Below are 12980 nucleotides of genomic sequence, written 5' to 3' on the forward strand. Positions count from 1 at the left end.
GTATCATGCCACCACTTTTTCATTCTTTATGAAATAGATTGGTGTCAAATTAATTCAAATGAAATATTCTTTTTGGTGAGAAATGAGTGAAAAAGTGGTGGCAGGATACGGAAATCTTTCCCAAGTACATCAAGTGTTGGGTATGAACATAGTAAAATATTAGCACACTTTGTCAATTAGACATGGATATACAGGGATAAATTAAGAAAATGATGGTGGGGGTTTCCAAAAGGCAAGACTTGTCGAGTTGAGACCCCATGATGTGTGTAGCTTAAAGGTTTACAATGATAACGGGGTATGTAATCAAACAAACTAACCAGTACTTACATAGCACAGTACAGATGATGTGGTTTCTGGTTCTTGCTTGGTTGGTGCAGGAGTAAATCCTCCACTGACAAACTGCAAATAATTCCAAAATTGGGCCAGCTGGCAAAATGAGAGCTCCGTTCTTCCAATTGCGGAGTCCACACTAAACCATTCTGTTCATAGTTTGTATAAATGAGCCAGAAATCTCCAAAAGCTGGCCAGATAACGTTTTACTGACAAAATGATAGTTCCATGCTTCCAATTGCAGAATCCAAATTGGACAATGCTGTCCATATTTTGTATAATTGTAGCAGAAAAAATGATAGCTCCATTGCTTCCAATCGACAAGTCCACACTGGAACATGCTGTCCATAGTTTGTGTGTGACAGACAAAATGATAGCTCCATTCACCACTGAGACCAGTTGCAGAGTGAACCCTAGACCATGTGCTCATAGTTTTTATAAATGAGGCAAAAATCTTAACAAAAGTCTCCACTTTGGGACTATTGTGAATTACCAGACCTTGCTTAGTAACAGAAAAGAACTTATGTAATACTTGGCATATGCTGGTTGAATGGTTGGACAGCTGGGTAGTCACAAAGGGTCTTAGACAAATGAATAAGATTGAATGTAGTCTTGCATAACATGTACTGGTAAATAAACCACTGTGTCAAACTGTGTCAATTCAACCTGAGTAAAGGTCACCAACAAAGGGCTCTGCCAATAATTCAAAACTTAAATTAGTAAATTCACATTAAAAATATCAAACAAGTGTTTTAAATTTGTTTGAGTATGTATGCAAAAGGGATAAAACTGTTTGAAATACTGGGAAGTTTTCATTGATATTTGTTGATACTTTACTAATGCTAAGCAGCAAGGTGGAATTGATCTTAAATTTACCTAATTACAATAGTCTTGATTGCGCCATTTTGGGAAGCACCGCCCCATGTGTTAAATGCTGTAGTGCACATTTATGCGATGCCGGGTTTACTGTTAATGAGATGATTTCCACAAGGGATGAATATTATACAACTTGTGTACAGTTAATACATGCCTATGTACTATGTTCAATAAGGGTATGCTCTAAAGTTATACACAGTACTTCAGTCTATGATGAGTAACATTCAGTGGTTTGTATTTCATGTTTTGATCTGGGACTTATTAAAGAATTTGATCCCTTTAGCAATGCAGTACAGTGTGTCAACGGAGCCAAACTTTAGAGGTGTGTTTGCTTGCCTGCCTGTACTCTATACAATGTTAAAACTATATGCAAATTTATTACGTAAAACTTTAGCGTACTTGGCTGTATTTCTCAAACTTTTCCACTGGCTGGACCATTTGTACAAAGCTATATATCAAATCCATTTACGCATTTGTTTATATTGTTAATAAAAACCGTTGTAACTGGTGAATGAGGAAAGTCAATCTTGCCATTGTAATAAGCTTGTTTCTATTTACATATTTTAGTCGTATGTTTGGTGTTTTTTAGTTTTTGTGGACATTTCTTTTAGACTGTTATGTCTGGATTTCGTGCTTACTATGTTAATATACTTTCTGCTGTGCAGAAGTCTGTTTTGATATATTCAACCTGATTTGGTTCCTCATCAATTTGCTAAGCAGAGATATCTTGCTTAGTAGAAATGAGTCATTTTGTCATGTCCCTAGTTAAAAAAAATTCTGAAAGTATTACTTGGCCATAATTACTGCAAGCATTTTTAGGCTAAAATGGCTAAAATGGCTGAATCAACAATGTTATTGTACAGATATATATGTACAGATAACAAAATAGAAATAAAACTAACTCAGATAAGAAATTGACTCGTCAGATAAAACTTAAAATTGACAGATGATCGTATTGGACAAGGCTGTAGCTATAAACAAAGCTCTCAATAAACATAGATTGTCACTTTTCTTCTTTTCTGATTCCCAATTCATCCTGTTTATTTCTCTGTCATGATCAAGTAGTCAGCTCAATGTTCTTGTGAAATGAATAATCAAAATGCAAAAAGAAAAACTTCATTGCCCAACCCTAACCCTAAATTTGCATAAGAGCAAACTCTTGCTCAATTGTCTGTAACTAATGTTAACTAAGTTAATTTCCTGTTGTAGCTGTGCTCAGTGAATATGACTATATTCTTATCTGGGTGTAGTTTACAACTATTTATAATGTTACAATGACGCGATGTTCACAGTGCCTTGGTTATAGCCCCAGCCTTACACGTTCACATAACGTCAACTTCATCATTCTGGAACCAAACATGGCTACTTGAATATTAATATAGAACTCAAAGTATCAGCAACCACAAATATTTGTTTGTATTTTGTATTATGGGGAGAAAATGGATGTCTAAAAAGAAGAAAGAAAAAAAGGATGTAACAGAAAAATGTTTTATTTACAGTATACTAGAGAAGGAGAACATGGTAACATTGCATTTCACATGTTTTATAAACTTTACACTAAGAGTTAGGCTACATTGGTATATCTGCAGTCCTTTATGCATCTAGGGTGTTGACTACAACTATTCACTGATAAAATTTAAGTTTTGTACATACTTCTGTAAAAACAAAACAAAAACCTTGTAAATAAAACTGTATTAATAACCCATGCACTTATATAATATACACTCTATGATGTTTTCTGCAATAAAAGAATTTAACTTTTGATGACAAATTGACTTATGATTTCTTCTGTGAAATTTTGAAAATTAATAATATCCATAGAAGCCTATTCAACTAAATGATTTAAAAAACCATGATAAAAAAATTCAGCAGATTTGAAAATCTATGATCCACAAACGTCTTGTATCTGACTAAACGATGTCACCTTCAGCTAATTAGAAATTTCCTCATAGGTCGCCCTTTACCAAGGAGAAAATGCCTTGGTGCCCTTGCCCTTCCAAAAAAAAGCATACAGGCCTGTTCTTGGTAACCCTCCACCTTTAAGACGTCCCACCTTCAGTCTTCAACTCTCCTTCCGTGCTTAAAGGTGACTGCATACTTGCAGCATGAACCAGCGACATCAACATGTTGGTCTCTGCACCTGACGTCCCAGATGGAGAATCTTGCGGCTCGACCTTCACGCTCGGCATTTCAACTTTGACCTTTGGTGATGGCTGCTGGGGCGGTCTGGTGATGACAGTTGATGACTGGGTCACTACAACGATCTTCTGTGTGGAAGTGCCTGCGGGAGTCGGGGTGCTAAACTTTGGGGTTGTAGTCTTACTGCCACCGATGACTTTGACGAATGTTGTTTGGGTTGGAGTGGAGGGTGGTGAAGTAACTATTGTTGATGTCTGAGAAAGAAAAGAAATTGAGTTAGTTAAAACGTACATCACAGATTACATAACACAATCAGATTTAAAGAAATAGTTGTTTATGGCCCCTTGCACCAATGTCAAAAGCGTCAACTGTCAGCTGAGCTTGCTACTTTAGAAGTTAACGGCACAGTGAACTGGGTAAAATGACAAACATCTTTAAGGAAATAAGATGACACTTACTTGAAGCGGAGACACAATGGTGGAGCTTTTAGAGTTTGGCGTTGTCACAATGACAATCTTCTGGGAGCTTGAGGCCGCTGGGGATGAGGACAACCTCTGGAAGGTGGGTCTTGTAAGGAGTGTTGGGGTTCGAGGTATACCTGCTGACATAGGGGTTGTATGTGATGAACCACCGGGTAAAGAGGTACGAGGAATTAGTCCGAGGCTAGAGGCGGAGCGAGCCTGTAGGGGAAAGATAAGGATATTCACAATAATTTCAGGAAAATTTACTCTCATACAATGATGATGAATTCTGATTCTGATTGAATTTTGAACAAGAATAAGGTTACAATCCACCATACCATGTCACATGTACAATTTGTGACTAGTATCCTGCTCATTGTTGCTAAGCAGGGAGTTTTAAACCAGTATTTTCTGCTTAAGCAGCTTTATGAAATTAGGCCCTGGACATGCAACGACACTTGGCCTAGTGGTTTCTTTCCTTGCCTTACACCTCCAAGACCTTGGTTCGAATCCTGTCAGGGGCACTAGTGGATTGGGTGTTAGTCCCTACTTGACTGCGTGGGTTTTCCACTGGAATAATTCTCTGGGGTTTTCCTCCTACATCTAAAATTGAAACTTCCTTGCTTCTCTTCATTGGGTTCTTGGCTAGTATAGTGATTTAACTCGCTTTCCTGAGAGTCCTTGGCTTTAAAACCAGAATAAATAAATAACTCCTCTGTACCTACCTGGGATAGATTTAGTGATGGTCTCCCGTGATGACTGGAAGAAGACTGGGAACCAGACAGAGCAGGCTGAGTTCTCAGCTTAATAACCTGGGCAAATAGTGCGGTACCCAAGAAGCCAAATTCAGCCTTGTATGCGTCAACTTCATCTGGGGTTGAGCGGGTCTGCTTCAGGTATGGACCACAGTGTTTCTGAGATAAACAAACAAGAAAAGTAAAAAATCCAAGGGCCTTGTCACATGAGGCAACTTTTACAGGAACCAACCGCAGTGCATGCTACAGGACCACTTTATTATTAGCACATGAGTATGTTTCCAAACAGTTTCTTACGATCCCCAAGAAAAAAATGTAAACAGTCAAATGTGAATGCCTTTTCTTCTTGCCTAGCAGAGTCGTTCTCATAAGCCAAAATAAATGTCAGGCCATAACTATTTTTTGCATTTATACCATAGATCATTTTGGTTGATAAGCAGTTTGCAACAGGTAATTGTATTTTCTCAAAAATATAACATTGAACATCAAATAATACAAGTTGTGGCTGCAGTCTTACCAGTACAAGTTGTATGAGATGATCTGTAGCATTCTTATCCACGTTACCAACGATGGGTGACTCCGACGCCAACCTAACCCTGTCGCTGATTGATAGAAGTTTACCTAGCACCATTGTCTTAATGATCTGTACACATGTAAAACAAAAAAATTGTTGGTTTTTAGTCTCGACAGAAATCTTCTAGAAAGGGAAGGGGGTGGAAACCTCTTGAATCTTACTCAGACATAAGACATAAAGAGACATAACAAACCTTTAATAAACCTCCAAAAAAGAAGAAAAGTGAACCCAAGATTTCTTTACAGCAGTGCAAATAACTGAATTCTTTTTTGCTTAATAAAAAGTTACCAATATGGTCAATTTTGTCAAACTAACTTTCTAGCTGAGGTTTGCAGTATCACCATGTGTAAATCTTATTGGGTAGTGTTGATTCAGAGAAGAACTGGTGGTTGTAACTAACTTTCTGTATGTTAAAGTAAATGTTTGGCAAACCAATAGTTCAAATAGCGCCCTCTACATGGCATTTGTGGATCATAACGCAGAAAACTGACCTCAGTTCCAAGTTCACACAGCCCAGAGAGGGCGCCATACACTGCAGCCATGGTTGCCTTCTCATCGCACAGACACTTGTCAAACGTCTTAGAAATACGCAGCTGTAAGTTGTTTGTCGTCGTGCTGAATTTTCTGCAGAGGGCAAAAAGAGAAGAGTAAGCTAGTAAGTTCAGTCTTAGCTGTAAGATCAATCTTAGCAGAAATCAGATCAATTGTGCAATATAATTCTTGTAGTGGTATCTATCCTTGCCTTCCCAACAGGGGCACTATGTGGGTTAGGTTTTCAGTCCCTACCTGACTGCGTGTGTTTTACACCCTAGAATATTTCTGTAGGATTTTCCTCACACATCTAAAACTGAAACTTCCTTCGTTGTCTTATCGCGATGGGGTTGTTGGCTAGTACAGCAGTAAGTTCACTTTTCTAAGAGTCCTTGGCTTAACGACCAGAATAAATTTAATGAAACTTACTTGCAGATGCCAGAGATAAGTCTTGATGCAAAATCTCTTAATGCCCAGTGATTCTCAACGTCTGGTCTTAGACAGAGTTGCTTGCTGACGATGCATGTCATGACGGCTGGTACTAACTCATGAAGCTGAAATATTCACAAACAAATTTGTGGTTAGATGCATAAACCATTGATGAGAAATGCGTTAAAAGTTCAATTTATTTGTGCTCAATCAAGTTAAAAATAAAATGAAATAATTCAACATTGATTAAGTAATGAGCAAGTTTGTAGTGGGAGACCTATTATACCATTGTGAAGAAGAATTTATACATCAAACAATTTGAAAAAACATAAAATAAAGATTGGGGGGGGCTGTTTTGAAAACTCGCTAATTTCTAATTACTAATCCAGAGAAAATAGAATTAGCTGTTGTAAACAGCTTACCAACCAAAAGAACCCAGTCTAAATGCAAAATTGGCCTGACGTTTGGGCCCTAGCAGAGTCTTTCTCGAAGGCTAGAATAAAAACTTCAATGAAATGACACCGTTTTGCTTCTTACTTACATATTTTTCGAGGTAGAGTGTGGTATTATCCATAAGTGCCTTAACCATCCTCATAAGATAGATGAGTAGAACAAGATTATTCTGAACGACGTTTACTTTCACTCCTTCTGAGATGAAAGTACTGAATCTCGGTAGCATCTGATACAGTCCAGGATCGCTAGTCAAGCTGTTCAGAGCTTCCTGTAAGGATGCCATCAAAAGATCATTTTCATTTCAGGATAGTGAAAACAAATTTTGATTTCATTATGGACATGAATTTGCTTAAATGGATAAATAAACCACTTGCATATGATGAACTGATGCTCTACTTCTCATGTGAGGTTGTCCCCTTGCACCCCGCACCTACACACAGTATGGCCAACGAGCATTCACAGTCAGCTCACCAACATTACAGTGGCTGATTGCGCATAGCATGTTTTCATTGTTTGTCATTGAGATGTCCATTAATGTTCCAAAGATTAAAATAAGAAAATCCATCTTACTGCTCTTCTTGTTTCAGATGATCCAACGCATGCTTCTGTTATCTCCTTGTAGTATAGTTGTTGCTCCTACAAGAAATTAAATAACATTGGCTCAATAATATTCATTAGATTATTAGAGAGGCGTTTTCTTGTATTTCATTTTGGATTTAACAAAGAAAAATTGACTAGAGAGCGGGATTTGAAGCAACGAACTCCGGTTAAAATCCCACTCTATTAAGTTGGATAGTACAGTGATTAGGTTAGCTTTTCTGAGAGTCCTTGGCTTTACGATCAGAATTAATAAATGAATTTAAAAGAAAAAAGTACTTACCACAGACAGTTCGTGTGTAATAACAGGTTTGAGTTTGACTGCTTCAGCTACCAATGCCCCTTTGCCTTTGAGTCCATGGGGTGTAGGTTTACCCCCATCCTCTCCTGGCTTGCCTCCAAGCTGGTCTTTGGATAACGGCTTCTTGGGGATTAAGGTGTCCGTTGCTTCTGTCTTCTGCTGGTCTCGTCCAACTAATGTGAAGAGAAAAACAGCGGAATTGTTTAACACTGTTATTAATTAAAGAAATTCTAAAAGGTCAGGAACTAACACAAAGATTCTAAATCTGAAAGCCTATTCGGCGATGGACAAGCAAATCCATGAAATTGTCCCAGTTATGAATATATTTGTTGGAATTGGAATATTGATAGTTTTGACGCACCTGGAGGTGGATTCTCAGGAATAGCTGGTTGAACTCCTTCAATACTTAACCAATGAGCTGTGGATAAAGAACAATGTTTGTCATATTAACATACATGTACATATATTTGTGTTCTTTGTGCCAACCTAAGATGTAGGTGCAAGTTTGTTGCTACTTGCAGCTCCACATAAAAAAGTGAAGATAACTTTTATTTACCTTTCAACAAAAATTCAACTTTGAAAATTCATAGCCTGATTCTAGGTCAACTCAATCAAATAAACAAACACACTTAGCGCAGGAAAATCATGCGAATATAGCTTACCAGCTACAATGCAACAGGATATAAATTGCTTTTGACTGGTATGGATTCTCGCTTAGCACAATATTTCACTAAGCAATATGACTAACCTTTAAGGCTGACGTCTATAGGAACCTTAGGTAATGGTGTGCTGATTATATCTGATAACTCAACTTCTTTCTCTTCAATAAAATGCAGCTCTCGTCCGCCACCGCTGGCAAAGCGGAATGGGATGGATTCAGGAGTGGTAAAACCATAGAGAGGCTGTATGGAAATCAATAACAACAAAGAGACAAAAATAGAAGGAAATTAAGGGCAATCACTTTACGCTGACAACAATTTCATTTTTAAAAGGATTTTTAATTATTTTTTAAAACTATAGTCTTGGTGCAAGGCGTTATTATGGATTTTATTGTTACACGACCACCATGCTTATTAATAACTCACCCACAGTGAGCGCTAGCGGGGACTACAATTTTTTATTTCTGTGAGGAGTTGTTCTTTGGTCAAGTCAGGCTATAATTTTTCTGATTTTTCCAGGGGGGAAACACAAACCATTAGAAATCAGACTTTAGTAGGAAGAATGTCTTGCTTGGAAGTAGACTGTACCTCAACATTCTGAATCCTCAAGGCGTTGTCAAAATCTGACGTTGACACTCTCTTCCTTTTACTCTGCCTTGCAAACTTTTCTGACTCCTGTGGGCAAAAAATAGTAACAAATATTAAAATGAGTTTATCAGCAAAGATTGATAATTCATTACAGATTCCTCAATACTCCATGAGGAAAACTCTCATGGATTTATTTTAAAGGCTGGACATTTCTTATCACTATTAGAGTTGGTCCAGAGTAGAAATAGGCAAAATTTTACATAAAGATGACATAACAATCCTCAACGTCCTGGTGAGAAAATACAATTTCTCTATTTTGTCCTTGGTTGGATTATCTTCTTCCAAAGACAACAAACTTATGTTCAGTCTGCCGAAACCCATGTCACCTATGTTTTCCCACTTTTTTTTTACTGAAGAAAAAACCCATATGTCTTAAAGAATAATTCAACATTAGAAATTCAAGGTTTAAGTCCTTACTTGGATGAGATTCTTGAGTCTGAAGGTAACATCTTCAGCCAACATGAGAGACGCATCGTCAGGAAGATGAGAAACACCGATGGATTCAGCAATGACCTTCACTGACTCAGGGGTCAAGTTTGCTTTAGCTTTCTTGCGTGGTTTGTTGGGAGCCATGATTGACTCTTTGCAGCTCTAGTTGGAACTAGTCAACAAGTCACAAGCACCTCAAATATTAAAAAAAACAATCTTTTAGCATCTTTCTGGAAGGAAGAACTTAAGAAGGAGGTTGGGGCTTCATGGCACCAATTGTTTTATTGATTGAAACAAAGAATTTGAATACTTTTAAGTTTTAATGTTAAATGAGAAAAGGTTGGCCTATTTCAACATGGGGATATTTGTAATTTCCTTAGTTTGTGAAGTGCCTTGAAGTGGTGGTGTTTCAGTTTGACTTCTACAATCAATACAATGCAATGTCTTACTCTTGGTTTGTTTTACTTACTTTTGCATGTTACCAATTTTCTTTGTTAGGCCTATTTATTAATATTAAAATAAAATAAAATTGATTTAGTAAAGTATTATACTATTAGTAAATCATGAGTACGAAAAATTTTCACAATTTTTCACAATTTTTTTTCTTATCACAAGGAATTTCTGATTTGACTATCTAATTACATGTACTCATTTATTTCCAATGAATGAAAAAGTGGTGGCAGTATAAAATTGACCAATGGCCAATGCAATTTTATTTTGAGTTTTTGTGTTTGTAAAGAGAAAATATGCAGAACAGCAGAACTATTGTAAAAACTTGAAATCACTAAAGGATGCTGTACCTTACAATCTTATGCCCACGGTTGCTCGGCTATTACAAAACCCGCAGACTCATTCAGAAATCTAAAAACCAGAGGGAAAAGCAGAGACGAAAAATATTTTTGTGCGCGCTGCCATTTTGATTTCATTTGACGCCTGGGTATGCGACAGTAAGTGTGTACATCAACCTCCGCTCTTAAACATTGAAAGACACTATCGACTCCGCAGGCACCAGACTCAATCAATTACTTGGTTGAGTCTACTATTTTTGTAGGTGTGTTCGAATTAATTTTCTTTGTTTGTTTGTTTCACACCAACTGCTTATTTTAAATTATAATTTTTCAAAAATGTATTTTAATGCTTATTTTAGTATTTCTGGTTACAATATTATAAATATTTTGCTTAACTAAACCCCAATTTGAACAATTTGTAAAGTTTTGGCGCATGATATACCCACATTATAATGGAAAAATTTATATTGGGAAGACGCGTAACTACAACAACAATAGGACCGTCTGCAGGTGCATGGGGTGCTGCAGGTGTTTTGGGAAGGTTCGTGGTTTAGAGAGCTAGAATCACTGATTTATGTCGTAGAAGGTAAGTAAGAGGAGATGAAAAAGTCTCGATCTGGAGAAAGTCCTCATCATTGATATTTAATTGTGTCTATGTGAATTGTAGTACAATTTGTACAACCTTTGTTTTCACTGAAGTGTAATTATATTGTATTGTATCTTTGACATTGTCCCCCTTTTGTTGGGGGTGTGGTCAGATGGGGGTAGGGGTACTGTATGGGGTAGTCCTATATCTGGAGCTATGCATGGGGAGGTATGTAGGGAGACTCATGTATAGGATGTAGTACTTTCCATTCACTAAAAAATGAATAACGAAAATCAGGGCAAGAGAAATATTTGTAGTAGGTATTTATGGGAGTGCGTGTCATTGTTTTTGTAGTTCATGAAATAACAAAAGCAAACAAAGCAAACTATCCCGATGTAATTTTCCCGGATTTCTGTTCTTAATTGTCCTTGGATAAAACGTGTAGACACACACAATGAAACATTTTGTTGTTGCTTGTTAAATTTCATCTCCAATTCAGGAATCAATTTTTCTAATTCATGGAGTGCATTTCCTTTCCCTCTGCAGATCTTGCGATTCGTGTTTAAATCACAATGGTACTCTTCCTCAACATCAGTATCGGCCAACGAGTAGAGGTCTACTTCAAGGGACAAATCTTCTCTGCTACGGTTAAATATAAAGGAGGATTATCGAACGTCACTGGGGACTGGGTTGGGGTAGAGTTGGACAAACCAGGTAGGAAGAACCAAGTGGATTAATGGAACATGAGACAGACATCCCCTTTTGTGAAATAACCCACAGCAATTGCCATGGTGCCCTGGGCTTTTGCCGTGGCACCCTTTGCATTTTCCACATAGAAGTACCTAGTTGCGATAACGTAACCCTCCTGCCGACGGCGTAGCCGGAGGTCCGGCTGTCAGCAGGAGGGTTACGTTATCACAACTAAGAAGTACCCCTTGCTAAAGGGAAATTGCTGTGCCCCTATCAAGATCAAAGATTAGTATCAAGGCCTGAGTGGCAAATAATTAACAATTTGTGAACCTGTGAATTGTTTGGAAGGGATAAACTGTAGTTCCAAAAACCCAGTCTGGGTTGCTATGCTTTCCCTCCCAACTTCCCCTCGTCCTCCCCCCCCCCCCCCAAGTTGAGATGTTCATTGTGGAATTTAACGTTATCCAACATAATCCAACATTAATTTTATCCAACATAATTATGTGATTTTTTTATTTTGCAGTTGGCAAGCATAGTGGAATCTTCAAAGGTCGAGAATACTTTACCTGCAAAACAAAACATGGAATATTTGTCCATCCTTCTAGAATTCGGTTCACCCCTTTAAAAAGGAAGTAAGTTTATTTTCGTAGTATGTAACATTTTTGAGGAAGCAAAAATAGTTTAAAAGATGCTTGCTTTAATAACTTAACTTAACTCATAAAATAATTTTTTAAGCTAACATTGATGTGTTATTAGCAGTGATTCAGTACTCCCAAAATTCTGTGGAAAAAATCCACAGAACAATCAATCGTGTGGGATTCGGACCCAAAACCTTTGCATTGCTAGAGCAGATGTCTTACCTCTAGACCACCAAGCTAACCCAATGGATAGCAGCAGATACATCTATTTACTCATTTTGTGTTCTTCCTTTCCAGTATATTTGATACGTACAAATCAGTGAGTCCACGGTCGTATGTTGAAGAAACTCTGTTTAGACCAACCTCAGGTATGTCACCTCTTTAAGAATGCTATCATTATTATTCCAATTCTAAATGTATTTTGAATCCGTGTACCTTTACAAATTTGTCTTTCAACTCCTCTAAAGTTTTCTTTTCATTATTCCTAACAGCACCACGAGTTATTGGCCCATACGACCCAGTCTCTGTGTCGGAAACCTTTGCTAGATCGGCATCTGCAGGATTTTATGGTAAGATACAAATTCAGTTTCAGATTCTTTCCAAGAATAATCTTTTTGCGCTCAAAATAAAAGTGCATCAAGGCACACCGTCATTTCCTTTGTTTACTTCAGATTTCTTGTCATAACATTAATATAATTGTTCTCTTTCCAGATATGAATGCTTCCTGGCACGCTGGTAAAAAATGTCTTTCAAAGTCGGAGAGTTTCGCTTGCGCTCCTACCCCGGACTTCCATCGTAGTCACAACGTTGGCAGAACATTAACTCCTAAGAAACCTCAACGTCCAAAATCAGCCATGGATTTAAGTATTTCTAACGGCAGGACATCACCATTACGGACATTCTACAGTCGTACGGATTCACCGTTTATTAGCAGTCCAGCAGTACCTAAAACTCATATGCCCAGTGAGGCGTTGAAGCTACAAGATATGAGGGGTTGGTCTTGTACCCAGAAGCCTCGAGAATGGTCAATATGATATGGCAAGACGGGTTGATGTGTCTGACCAGTGTTGGAGGTCTCAGTCTCGATCTTGACTCC

The 12980-nt window shown here is 37.7% G+C and overlaps 2 protein-coding genes across 3 annotated transcripts in view; one reads left to right on the forward strand and one right to left on the reverse strand.

The window, feature by feature from the left end:
- LOC139944980 (transcription initiation factor TFIID subunit 6-like) overlaps positions 1-10110 on the reverse strand; it is a 39778-nt gene extending 29668 nt beyond the window's left edge. Inside the window, exons 1-14 of one of the 2 annotated variants that reach the window (XM_071942192.1) lie at positions 9983-10110; positions 9171-9376; positions 8694-8780; positions 8195-8348; positions 7808-7864; positions 7429-7619; positions 7119-7184; positions 6637-6816; positions 6096-6220; positions 5627-5759; positions 5079-5204; positions 4532-4720; positions 3804-4025; positions 328-3599 (exon numbers count right to left, since the gene is read on the reverse strand). In XM_071942192.1, the coding sequence (XP_071798293.1) occupies positions 3246-3599; positions 3804-4025; positions 4532-4720; positions 5079-5204; positions 5627-5759; positions 6096-6220; positions 6637-6816; positions 7119-7184; positions 7429-7619; positions 7808-7864; positions 8195-8348; positions 8694-8780; positions 9171-9326 (2040 nt within the window). In that variant the 5' untranslated portion in view covers positions 9327-9376; positions 9983-10110 and the 3' untranslated portion in view covers positions 328-3245. Of the gene's footprint in view, positions 1-327; positions 3600-3803; positions 4026-4531; positions 4721-5078; positions 5205-5626; positions 5760-6095; positions 6221-6636; positions 6817-7118; positions 7185-7428; positions 7620-7807; positions 7865-8194; positions 8349-8693; positions 8781-9170; positions 9377-9982 lie in introns of those variants that run through there. The other variant, XM_071942191.1, reaches the window with a different exon arrangement.
- Positions 10111-10476: 366 nt separating this feature from the next.
- On the forward strand, positions 10477-12919 carry LOC139945469 (uncharacterized). Its single transcript, XM_071942821.1, has 6 exons — positions 10477-10556; positions 11103-11270; positions 11770-11878; positions 12182-12252; positions 12376-12453; positions 12596-12919. The coding sequence occupies exons 2-6, from the start codon at positions 11129-11131 to the stop codon at positions 12916-12918; spliced, it is 723 nt and encodes a 240-aa protein (XP_071798922.1). The 5' UTR covers positions 10477-10556; positions 11103-11128; the 3' UTR covers position 12919.
- The last annotated feature ends 61 nt before the right edge of the window (positions 12920-12980 follow it).

The sequence above is a fragment of the Asterias amurensis genome, chromosome 12, assembly GCF_032118995.1.
Source record: "Asterias amurensis chromosome 12, ASM3211899v1".
Taxonomy (NCBI): Eukaryota; Metazoa; Echinodermata; class Asteroidea; order Forcipulatida; family Asteriidae; genus Asterias; species Asterias amurensis.